The sequence below is a fragment of the Nelumbo lutea genome, chromosome 4, assembly GCF_056320005.1.
Source record: "Nelumbo lutea isolate HS-2025 chromosome 4, American lotus-T2T, whole genome shotgun sequence".
NCBI classification, from domain to species: domain Eukaryota; kingdom Viridiplantae; phylum Streptophyta; class Magnoliopsida; order Proteales; family Nelumbonaceae; genus Nelumbo; species Nelumbo lutea.
In genome coordinates, this window is record NC_142687.1 from 85,411,069 (window position 1) to 85,424,354 (window position 13,286).

The 13,286-nt window shown below is 38.9% G+C and overlaps 1 protein-coding gene across 1 annotated transcript; it reads left to right on the plus strand.

The window, feature by feature from the left end:
- The first annotated feature begins 4,935 nt into the window (after positions 1–4,935).
- LOC148861475 (NADH dehydrogenase [ubiquinone] iron-sulfur protein 5-B-like) lies at positions 4,936–12,627 on the plus strand. Its single transcript, XM_088983455.1, has 2 exons — positions 4,936–5,151; positions 12,284–12,627. The coding sequence occupies exons 1-2, from the start codon at positions 5,002–5,004 to the stop codon at positions 12,389–12,391; spliced, it is 258 nt and encodes an 85-aa protein (XP_088839581.1). The 5' UTR covers positions 4,936–5,001; the 3' UTR covers positions 12,392–12,627.
- Positions 12,628–13,286: the final 659 nt, after the last annotated feature.

Genomic DNA, 13,286 nt, shown 5'->3' on the forward strand with positions numbered 1-13,286 from the left:
CTTCTCTTTCGTTGTCAACAATGGTTAAAGTGAAGGGTTTCACTTCATGTGGAACAAATGAAGCAAATAGAAAATGCTCAGTGAGCCACATAAAAACAAAAGGGGTGCAAATGTATGAGATTGCCTTCTTCACATTTGAGTCCAATATTTGATGCATTGAGTCATTAAATTGGTCCTAGAGGATAGAGATAACCAAGAAACATCAAAAGATATGGCAACTTGTATTCCACCACTACCAGTACTGCCATAGGAAGCAAAGTATTCCTCACATCGAAGTATAGCTTCCCATGGAATAGAAATTTCGATGGGAAATAAAGGATAAACATGATTAAATGTTTTCTGACCCCCCATCACCTTTGATGCGTTGCCCTTCCTCATTTGCGCAGAACAAAAATTTGGCCTACCTGTGTAATGGAACTTTTCCCCATGCTCTAATTTTTTTACATCAACAACCTAAGCATACTAAACTCATCATGCATCTCCCTATACAACAACTGAATTTCGTGGGGAAGGCACTTAGCATTAGCAAACTATGCATGGGTAAAATTCTCCCTTAGAGTTCAATGCAAGAAGCAACGATCATCATCTTCTAAGGAGATGCCAAACTTCCCAAATGCACCAAGGAATATTTGTGTCCTTAGACTCCAAAGGGCCAGGAAGGTCTCAATGTATTTTACTCCTCTCCTTTTGGCTATTCCCCTAAAACATTCCACAACTAGTAACAAAATTGTCCTCATAGGATTACTGAGAATCCAATCTGCCCATTTAGTGGTCATCCTAATGGGATTCTCGACAATGATATATAATAATTTTCCCAAATACGTCATAAAAAATAAAGCATCGAATTTACTACCTAGGCTCACGATAATGGAGGGCAAAATGACACAGTCATCTGTTTCTTCTCCAAAGAAATAACATGATTATAGAGATGCTCCATATCCACACATTTCAAAAAATTTTCAAATGGATGCAGTCTAGAGGGGCGAACTTCACAAACGATAGAGGAGGATGAGGAAGAAGTTGATTGAGACATCTTGGCAAAAAGACTGGAATGCACAAAAAAGGAGAATCAAAGCAAGCATGCTCTGTAAGTAGAGACTTTGGGAAAGAAGATGAACAATACTCCAAAGGATTTTCGAAAGCTCAAATCGATTTTCCTTAACCACTAAGTTTAAATAAAAGAGGGTTAGTCCACATGCACTACCATGTGGCACAACAGGATTTCACCCACGTTTAGGAAATCACTTTCAAAGGATTACAGTTCATATTATTTGCTCATTAGCCCTTGTTAGAACTGTTCATGGGCTGGGCCGGGCTTTTACTCTTCATTAACAGAACTATATTAGGCCCGAGCCTGTCTCTAATAAAAAGCCCAAAGCCCGACCTAATAAAAAAATTAGAAAATTTCCCTATTTAATAATCAATATAAATCAGAATTTATTTACATTAAAAATATATATAAATTTAAAATTTATTTATATTAAAAAAAGAATATAAAGAAGGGAAAGATGATGTGGAGAAGAAGAATTTGGTTGGAAAAAGAAAGGAAAGAGGTGAAAAAAAGAGGGGTATTCAACTAGGGTTTTTAGGTTTAGTTATATGTCGGGCTGGGCCGGACTCGGGCCAGGCTATTTTGACAAATCCCGAACCTGATTCAAATTTATTGCAGGCCGGGCTTTTTGGCCCAAGGTTAAGCCCGCTGGCCTATATACCTATTCAAGCCCATCTATGGGTCGAGTCGAGCCAGGCCGACCCATCGGGCCACCCGGCCCATGAACAGGTCTAGCCCTTGCTACACCTATCATTACCTGTCAAGAATTTAATGCATGTGTAATAGGCACGTCATCAATCATGCCCTTCACGCATGTCACAATAAATGAAACGTCACCCCCTCTTACATGCCTGTTACAAGCACAAACATCCAAACACTTGACAATTTATAATGAAAAGCGAAGCTTCCCTACTATAATAGAATTTACTACTATGGTCCAATATTACGTTTTTTTGTCACATATGTTTATAGACAAAAATTAGGGACAGAAACGAGGTGGTGGCTTTAGGGAGGGTTTTGTAAATTCTAGATCCTATCCGTTTTTCTAAATCTCCCAATTCGTGTTCGCTCCAAAACTCGTAGAGGATTGGATTTTAAGAATTCAAACCCTCTCAGTACATGAAAATACAAAACCCTCCTCACCCCTATAATAAATAAGTAAAATAACACATATATAACACATAAACTATCAATTATCCTTCACATAAAATTCAACACCCAATACATAAAGTTTATATGTTTTCCAACAACATGCGGATTGGGGAGGGTCAGGTTTAGCCTAATACCGTACCCTACCCATATTCATACAGGCTATAGAATCCCAAAACCCGTCCCCACCTCAAAATATTCCCTTCAAGAAAAAAAAATCCGCCCCATCGGGCAAGGCAGGGCAAATACCCATTGGGTAAGGTAGAAATTGGCATCCCTAACAAAAATACTTTTGTCAATAAATAGGGGGCTTACTTTGCGTAAATGGTAAAATGACCAAACCCATTTTTAACAAATTCTGCTTATAGATAAAATACTTTTATCAATAAATAGGGGGCTAATATAAAAAAATATGGATTTCGACCTTATGGAGATTGTGCCATGGACACTTAAGTAAACAACCATAGCACAATCACATTATATCACGAGTCTAAATATCCGCACTCAAATAGCAAGTGAACTGTGCTAAAGAGTTCCTAACCATAATTGATAATCTAAAGAAACCCCCTACAACGCAATCTCACTTAGCAATTGAATTACAACAAATCAGAGTTCTTGTAGTGAGATGCGAGAGGCCATCGTCACATTGCAATACCTAATTAAACTCCAAATGCTAGCACATCTACAACTTGATACAGTGACACAATAATTCTTTGTGCTGCATGCAACACCAAAAGTGTTGTAGCGCAACAACATAATGTAGGTTAGCGATAATGCATTATTTGAGCACTATAATGTAGTCAAGTAACACATTAGAACTAGAACAATGAATCATCACATTGAAACTTCAATCAAAACAACCAAGGCATGAGATGTTTCTAGAAGCAAGGTTGTAGCCGAATTTGTGCTCGTATGTGGACCCCAAAGTAAGGGCAAGAACCTTGACCCCAGAATCCCCATGGCGACACATGATGAATCCTTACTCGTTAACCCTTTGTCTCGAATCTAATTGATTAACAAACTTTCCCGCTTTGGAAAAAGTTTCCTTTCCTATTCCATGGCTTCCTATTCAGTTAAGACGGTCTTGTTTTCTATAAATATAGTAGACCCAAAGCGCTCCTTAGGCATTCAATACCTAACCCTTGGGTAAGCTCTGTTTGATTATGCTTTCAACTTCCATGAAAAGCTCCATTGTAGCTTTGTGCAACCTCTCTTCTCCTCTATCTTTCCCAAAGCCATCTACCGTCTTTTAGGTAGACCCCTATTGTTACCTTACCTCTCACTCACTAGACCTATTCATAGGTTGAGCTTTGTCTCTATATTAATACAATACATTCAAGACAGAGCCCCGAGCCTAGCCCAATCATCGACCTAGGTCTTGAGCTCGAGCCCAACCCTCATCTAAAGTTTGAAGTTCGGGCTTGAGTCCGAGCTAGTCCATGAATTAAAAAAAAATTCATTGTTTATTTAATAAAAAAATATTTTATTTATATTAAAAGACCTCAAAACCCAAAAATAATAAAAGATGTCACTATCACTTGAAAAAAGAGAAGAGAAACAAAGAAAAAACATATTATATATTATAAAATATAGTTTTATCATATAATAGATTATCAAGTTAGGCTCAAGCTCGAGCTTTTTTGAGAAAGCCCAAAGCCCAACCTGAAAGAAGGTCAGGCCTGGTGTTTTGGGCCCCAACTCAAGTCTACAGGCGAGAAGTCATGTCCAAGCCCGACTTAGAATGAACCAAGCCATGAATAGGTCTACCACTCACACAAGCATTGTCAAAGAATCGAACAATGCCACAAAACAAATGTCAAAAACCTACAACAAAGATCACATAGGCTTGAATCTACTAGACTACTTACTGCCTATAGTCTGTTACCACATCTCTACCCACGGTACATAATAGCTATATCTCTCTTATCATTCATTCATGGGGAAATGCTCCCAATACACAGCAGTAGTGTTTTGTGGATAAAGATGGAAACACTTTATGGAAAGCGGATCTGGAATGAAATCATACAACCTAAAAAAGACTCCCATATCAATGAAGCTCCCCACATGTTGGATCACCTACTAATGTGGAACGAGATCTGCTTCTCACACATGGGCGCCTCACAGGCACGGAACGAGATCTGCTCCTCACACAGGGGTGCCTCACAAGCACATCCATCGTGCATTGAGAACATCTCCCATGAATAATAACTTATAACTACGGGAGATGTTCCCAATGCATGATAAGATGTGCACGAGATCGGTGTGAATCACCTTGTGTGAAGAGCAGATCCGATCTCCGTTCCAACACCCTATCAAGTAGCAACATCATCCGACACGGTACATCTCATACATGGTGGTTCCTAGTTTTATGGTGGGTTGCAGATTTATAACGAGATGTACGGTGTCAGATGGAGTTAGTTTCAGTATCTCCATCCGAATGGACCCGATGCTAATCAAGTACCCGACTTTGGGAAAAATATGGGCTGTTTGGAAAAAAAAAAAAAGCCTGCGCAGTGAGCTGTTTCCCCCGCTTGTAGTTAGTTTCAGTGTCTCACACCCCAAGAACGCCAAGCCCATACCTAGACCATCCCGAACCCAATTCAAACTAATTTTGGACCTAAATTTTGACGCAGGTTCGGTTCCAACTTACCATTGGCCCGGCTCAATACTCGCCATTGTCGTCACACGTGCCATTCTCTTTGGTCCAATAATCCTCAAACCCAAAGCACCGTAACAAACAAGAGAAAACCCCCTCTGCCGTCTGTAACCAAAGAGAGAGAGAGAGAGAGTGAGAGTGAGAGATGGCTTCAGGCTGGGGGATCACAGGAAACAAGGGAAGGTGTTATGATTTCTGGATAGATTTCAGCGAGTGTATGTCTCGTTGCAGGGAGCCCAAAGACTGTTCTCTTCTCAGAGAAGACTATCTCGAGTGTCTTCACCACGCCAAAGAGGTGTTTCATCTATTCTCACATGATTCCTTAGCCTTCATTTTCTTATTTATTTATCTTTTGTGTCGTTCAATTTATCTTTCCTCCATGATTGATGATAGCAGCCAAAAAAAAAAAAAGGTCGATCTGATCTGCTATTGTTACAACGATTCAAAACCCTACTTTTTTTTCTAGATTTATCAATGAAACAAATCGAAACTATATTTCTGGACTTTATGACGTATTTGAATACTTTTTTGGAGTTTATATTTATTGTTCTTTTACGAAACCATTCTGTATTTTTAATGTAATTTGATATCTCCTAACATAAATCGGGGAAGGGAGAAGGGGGAGTTACCGATGATTTTTTCACCTAACACAAATCGAGGGAGGGAGAAGGGGGAGTTAACCGATGATTTCTCTCATAAGGATGGCAGGCTGTTGCTAATTTCTATCCTCATGGACAGCTGGTATTGCAGGAATAGGATGCACCACTTCAGGGGCAAGTGAAAATTGACTTTGATGAAGGCACACTACGCAATTCGGTTTCTTTTAGAGTTGGAGGAGCCTTCAGGGGTCTAACAGGAAAGGCAAAAGGGGGCTAGAGAGGGAGAAAGACTCCCAGGTGTTATAGGTCGGACGTTTTCTTCTTCGGATAGGCAATGACTCGTAGTCAATTCATTGGAGAGCTACGGTCATTGGGTTAAGATGTAGCGAGTAACGATTTATTCCTAGGTTGTGAAATCCATTGCTGGTAGTTACAAAGGATTCGCTGGAACTGGAAGGAACTCATTGTATTTGGGAAACATCACTCCAGGCTGATTTGGGGTGACTATGTTGTTTCGGTAGGGTAGCATTTTGTGGCTTTCCCTCAGGATTGTTGTAAGGGACTAGGGGAGTAAGGAGTACTTGTTCTGTTTCCCTGTTTTGAATCATTACCTGCTCATTTTATATGTTTAATAAAATTATCTGATAGCTTTCCTATAAAAAATAGGTATGACTATGGTGCCATTGTCTTTCAGACTTGTTTAAGTTAAAACTTGATATTGATGGTAAAAAAAATTTCCAGTCCAATTCTGGTGCACTTGTAATGTGATGAGTGTTGGCTGTTCTTCATTTGGTAGATTGGATGCCATGCTATTGAAATTAAAGATCTTTCTCCTCTAGTGAGTCTAGTCAGGCCATCAGTCAGAAGTGAAACTCACCCCCCTTTTCAAGGACTGGTCAAGGTCAACTTTGATGTTGCTTCTCATGACTACTTGAGGGTATTCAACTCATGGCACAGCGGTGGAGGGAGATTATCAGGTGGTTATGTGCTGGTTTAGGGATGTGGCGGAGAGACACTAGTCTTCTGGGGACTACATTGGAGAGGCTCAAGCTCTTGCATCTAGAGTGAACATTTTGTTTAGATGGGTTTTATCTAATATTTTGGGTTTGTAGTCTAGCACGAGTTTGTGTGTGGAGATATGCATTTAGGGGATGGCCTCACAGGATAATTGTACATTATACTGATAACATATGAGCATGTACCGGAAATGCATTTGTTTGCCTTGCTGGTGAGGTTTATGCTGGGTTGGGCTTTATATACACAGTTTGCCTGATAATGTGCTATTCCTATATTTTTCCTCATTAATGCATTCATTGATCTTATCAACTATTATTTCTATTATTATCATCATATGATGATTTGACTGTTATTGTGAAGTATAGAGATAATAGAACACAAATACTAACCCAGGTTGTATGTGCCCCAAGACATAGACTGTGCTTTTTCCTCTCTAACTAGAGCATCCTAAGAGCATTTTCTGATATAACCGAAGTTGAAACTAATTTAAGCTCAATACCAGGTCTTTGGTCTCCCTAATTTGTTGACAGAGCTTCCATTGGCTTACAGTGCCATTTCTTATATCAGTTTACAATTGTCTCTGTATCCCCTTCCGCTTCCAAGTTTCATAGCCTAAAGGTCTTCCTAGTCTCAAACCTTGAATATTAGTAGCTCTAGCTCAGTTGAAGTCCCCAACACCAATAGGACCTGAGTACCCCACCAGAACATCCCCTTTATAGTCTCTAAAAGATCTACCTATGCTTGAGTTGTAAGGATTCTCATATCTGCAGCCATCAAAGTTATCTTTGATTTGATTAATTGGAGGGCAGGGGGTGTCAATCAAGAACCTTAGTGTCCCTTCTTGTAGATGTTGATTTGTTGCTTTCCATTCTTAATGGCACCATCCTTTGTAAACATTGAGAACTTGTTCAACGTTCAACCCCAATGAGCAATCTGGTGAAGATGAGCTCAATCAATGCCTCCAAGGTTTGTACTTTGTTTCAAAAAAAGAGTCTTACTTCCACTTTTCCTATATCATTCAAAGTATGGTTGCTTTTGTGCAACTCATAAAATTTTCCATGTTTTCATGAAAAGAAAAAGAAGGGACTGTAAAGATTGTCAAATATCCTGTGGGGGCATCCACCTAAGATCAAACAAAGAAAAGAAGTTTTCCCAAATAGTAGGAAAATACAAGCAAGTGATTAGCAAATGACAAGTAAAACCACAACTTGCTTGCATAAAATGCACATGTTTTCAAGTAGGTATTCTCTTTTTGAAGGATCTCAAAAGTGCTTATCTTTAAGAGTTTCATCTCTCAACAAAAAGCTGTAGTCTTTAGGAGGTATACAACCTGGTCATATTTTCACCTAAAATATTTTAGGAGGATGGGGTAACAGCTCATAGGAAAAGTTTGAGGCCTCTAAAAAGGTCCAAAAGTTTATTTTTGCTACTTTAATAATGAGTGATACAAACCCATATAAAAATAAAAATTCATAGGAAAATGGTCATCATTTTTCTTTTTGATCAGGGGAACAATTTGAAAAATCATTAAACAAATTCAGGCTGTCAATGGAAATCAGTTGAGTAAGAGATAAATAAAAAGTTATGTCAATTAAGAGTCTTGTAAGTGGGCCAGAGTTCAAGAGTCATACTTCTGTGCAAGTGATATGTTAATATTAATTTGGAAGTTTAAGGGTCTAGTGAGTTGTTTATAAAAGGGGTTGTGTGTAATAGGAGAGAATAGAGAAAAATGGAAAGAAAAGTGTAAAGAGGAGACTTGTAAAGCAAGAGAAGGCGGGTCAGCCGAATCGAAAGGGAAAGTAAAAGGTGAAGAGTAAACTAAAGTTTTGGTTCTTTTCTAAGTGAGCTAGGAGCTTGTACGTGCCCTCTATGGGACATATATCTCCAAGAATGTGGGCTCCCAGTGTTATGCTTTTTAATATAAATAACAATGTTATTTTCAACCCCATTTTTGTTTGTACTTTTGGTCTCTATTTCTTTAATGTTCCTGAGCAGCGCATAAATGTATGACACTTGGACTCTAGCCCACTTACAAGACTCTTAATTGACATAACACTTCACTTCTTACTCAACCTCATTCATTTTGACTTTCCATTGACAACCTAAAGTTTAATGATGTTTCAAATTATTTCCCAACATTCCTTCTATCATTTGAAAAATCTGAAATTCTCTCTTGGTTCTCTCCTTACATGCTACCGTCTTCATCTGAAACTTCGATCACTTGGATTGGGCTTTTGTCTGCAATGGATTGTGACCGCTGAACTTCCAGATCCATGTTTTTTGGCTTGAAATCATCAATTTCTTTTTCTAATTCTACCATTCTTGACCAATAGAATTGGAGGTCGTCAAAATTAACGTCATCAATGTTGATTAATAAACTTAAATTTTGATGGAAGCTCAATAGGAAACCTAGGGTTGTCAGGAATCGGATGTATGTTCAAGGATGATGCAGGGAAAGTGGTGATTTTGTTCTCAGGGCCAATTGGAGTAGGGGACTCTCCTTACATGCTACCTTCTTCATCTGAAACTTCGATCACCTGGATTGGGCTTTTGTCTGCAATGGATTGTGACCGCTGAACTTCCAGATCCATGTTTTTTGGCTTGAAATCATCAATTTTTTTTTTCTAATTCTACCATTCTTGACCAATAGAATTGGAGGTCGTCAAAATTAACGTCATCAATGTTGATTAATAAACTTAAATTTTGATGGGAGCTCAATAGGAAACCTAGGGTTGTCAGGAATTGGACGTATGTTCAAGGATGATGCAGGGAAAGTGGTGATTTTGTTCTCAGGGCCAATTGGAGTAGGGGACTCTGCAAGAGCAGAAATAACAGCTCTACATCAAGATCTCAAGCTAGCAAAGCAGCAGGGATTTAAGAATATGGAAATTGAGGGTGATTCAAAACTATATTGTTATGTTTTCGACATAATTAATTTAGTAACTTCTTAATTACTGATAAAAATATCATCAATGTTTATTCTAAAGTGCTCTTTGATTTTGTGAACCACCCACTTTGCTGTAATCTACTTCATCTCTCTCTCTCTCTGTGATGCAATTGTTTCCTAAAAACTTCCAATCTTGTCCCAATTTTTGAATTTGAACCTTTTACACAATATTTGCGTTCCACTTCCTCAATTTTGTACCTCAGTGATGGAAGCTGCAACCAAGTTGTCAACTCATTCAAGAGATTTTTGAATGAAATCATGAACACTGCATCATTCATCTCCATTTGATTTTTGCAAAATCAACCATTGTGAGAAATACCAGTAGGGTTTTTTTTTTTCTTTTTCCTTTTTCTGTGTTGATGGGACTTTGCCCAGGGTAGGCATCCTTTTTTTGTCTTACCCCAAATTTCATTGGATTTTGCCAGTAACCGCTAGATGTTTTTTTTCTTATCTAAATGAGCTATTTTTCTTTTTGGCCAAAAAACCAATAATCTCCATTTTTTTCAAACACTTTCCTTTCCAATATGAAAAATGAAATTGATGCGGAATTATATGAAAATTTTCTTGATCCCTATACACCCCTTGTTAAAATGGTCATCATTGTTTTCTCTTATCAGTAAGTGAGACATTTATTAATGGTTTCCAATAACAGTGCCTAGGACCTCTCATGTTGGCCAGTGCATGCCAGCCTCTCTACATCTTACAAATTCCCACCTTGAGAATTCAGGCCCCCAGAAAAGCTCAGTTCTAGATTCTCCCTGTTTTGCCAACCCATCTGCCAAAAAACTGGCAGTCCTAGGAACCCACTTGTAATTTGTGTTAAGTTCCTCCAGTCGATTAATCTCCCTCATGGGATATCTATATTTCCAAGAACCAGTCCAGTTGTTTCTTTAGTCATTTTACCATCATGTGAGTCCCCTTCCGTCATGAGGTACCCAAAGTTCAATGCTCTAGCCATGTATGACAGCCAACATTACTGCCCTGGTTGAATCTCCAACACCGATGGAGGTTAGAAAATAAAGCAATTATCTGTTCTTCACAGTTCGTAATGACTCCCCAATTCCTTAATTGCCTGGATTCCCTAAAGATTCTCTTAAAAATAGCATTTATTTTGTATATTTTCTGTTTGCTTTAATGAGGGTGGGCCTCGGCACAACAGTTGGGCTGCTCCATTGCAACCTGGGTGACTAGCGTTTAAATCTTGGAAACAGCCTCTCTGTATGTACAGGGGTAAGCCTGCATATATCTGTCCCTCCCCAGACCCCACATTGGCGGCCTCATGTACTGCACTGCCCTTTTTTTTTTTAATTTTCTGTTGATTTATATATGAAACAATCAAGGAGAGAAATAAACATATTATGTAGAAGTGTCCTGCAAGAACTGATGGAGTGAATCCGATGCATGTCTGGCGTGGACATTTGATCAATTAAGAAGGTTCCTTACAGCACTGCTGGAAAACCAGAAAACCAAGATACTAAAATAAACCAGCTATGGAACTGGAGAATATGATGAAATAGGAAAGTTTTTATATAGGGAGATGCAATACAACTTGAAAAGTTTGAGCATCAATGATCAATGGAGCAACTTCCCAGTTTTATCCACCAAGATGGCAAGATCATATCTAATGAATTTGGAAAAAGAATGAAGGATGGTGAAAATAGCTTTACAAACAGAGACCATAGTGACTCTTGATACGATGTTTGCATCCCAACCATTTTCTTACTATTATTTGTTCTTATTATTGTTATTATTGTTATTTTGTCTTAAGTATTTTCTTTAAATACTTGGAGTGGTTTGAGAAGACGTGTAATTAAGCAGTCTTTATGTGTAAAACAAAGTGCACGCGTCTTGCTTTAAGCAACTAAATACGTACTGAATGAAGTTGTGCTATATGGATATTGGTATAAGAGAACATATGTATTCTGGGCTGAAAGCCCTGATACAAAATGCTTCTCCAAAGTTCAAATTAACACTATTTTCATCCATATTGAAGGATGGTGCAGCTAATCCAGATTTCAGATGGTTCATCTAAAATGTATCCCTCTGGATTGACAATGTCTACAGATGACAAGGAAAGAGAGGGAGGGGTTTATTAGTCAGTGTCCATTGGAGAAGCCTTTTCTGGCAGGTTAGTCTGGCCAGAGAAATGACCTTGGCACCTGGGAAGTTGAGAGAAAGGAAGCTTTTTGGAGACACTCTGACCTCAGAATGAGGGTGTCATGTGTCAAGCTTCTGGGGTGAAATGAGTACCTGCAAGGGCTGCCTCAACTCCTTTCTCTTTTTTATAGCCATCAAATTACAGTAAAGGTAGTTGTGCAGCTACGGACTGGGTATAACTCACCAAAGCTCTGTCCAAGTGAGGCATGGATTGGTATGCTTGATACCATTGGATGTATGGTTGAAACTTGAAACTGCCTTCCCTCTAGATAATATACTGAATGAAAGGTAAAACTAATTGGATGAATACAACCATCTGGACTGCTGATATCTTCAAGAACTATTAACCAGATTTGTCAGTGCTCATAAAATGGAAAACAATTGGCCCGTTGATGCAGCGTGATCAGTTGATTTTTCTGATCATTTTACATCTGTGTAATGATTTATAAGATCTCAACAATTGGTTTCTTGACAGAAAAGCATGGCCCTTGGTGGAACACAATTATGGTACAGTATTCATATAGCTAACCCCAAATAGTTGGGATTTGAATTGAGATAGATGTAGATGCAAAAGCCCTGGCTACAGGATACAGGTCCTGTAGCCATATATCAGTAATTTAGGTGCTAGGTGTCACCATTTTTATTGTGTGAATATGATATGTCGTGGTGATTCCTACTGAGGTGGTTGTGGATCTTTGCTATTGCAGTACCAACGAAGAAATCGCGTCTACAAGGAGGAGCAACGTCAAATACGAGCAGCTGCACGGAAGGCCAAAGAGGAAGGTGGAGAGGGCGGTGGAAAAGGTCATCTGTAGGATCCATTCATCTTTGAGCTCCGTGAATAAAGATAAAGTTACCCAGTCTCTCATTCTGATGAGAACTGGCATGTTTGTTGTTTCTGAATGAATTGTTTGTTATTGTTCTTGGAGCGAGTACTAGAATGACTACTGTAGCTTTGTTCGTCTTTCCAGAAAGCGCTATAAATTTCAAATTTTGCTTGCACCATAACGCGGTTGACCAATTTTTATGAGAAGTTAATCTTCACTGTAAATTTGTTTCGTTGTTTCATTTGTTTTCCACTCGTTACCTTCTAGCCTGTTAGTTTTTAGGGTCCGTTTGGTTTGTTGTAGGAATCGGAATCAGAATGGTCTATTTCCATAACCTGTTTGGTTCAGTTGGGTATCGGCTGGATTGGGATCTCATTCCCAAGAGAGGGGGAGGGAATGGTTAGGGGAATGTCACTCCATGAAGAATAGGAATTAGATTCTAATTTCACCTCACCAAACGGTTCGAATCAGACCCCTGCTGACCTACTCCTGCAAACCAAATTAGTGTTCTCTTCAATGTACTCTTTACCCTTGATGGGTAACGGCACTGTGCCTGTGGTATATTCTAATCTCGGTTATCAATTTCCACTCGGAATCTGCTACTCACAACTTGTTCCCACATACCTACCCATCGAACACTACCCACCGAACACCACCGTGTATTGGGAATATCTCACCATGAATGATAAGGAAGATATTTCATAATGTCTCTGGATAGAGATGTGAGTAACAGATCTGAGCCCATCAATTTCATAATGTCTCTGGATAGACATGATACATCTTCTTCGATTACTGTTCCATTCTACCTAGAAGGCTAGGAGTAGTTCCCTGTTTTATATCACTGCTGCACTGTAATTCTAGAAGTCAAACAATTTGGCTTTTT

What these genes read in the sequence shown, in the direction of transcription:
- LOC148861475 (XM_088983455.1), top strand. Translation starts at nt 5,002, where the DNA reads ATGGCTTCAGGCTGGGGGATCACAGGAAACAAGGGAAGGTGTTATGAT. An exon ending in GTCTTCACCACGCCAAAGAG is followed by an intron (nt 5,152 to 12,283) that starts GTGTTTCATCTA and finishes TTGCTATTGCAG; the next exon opens with TACCAACGAAGAAATCGCGT.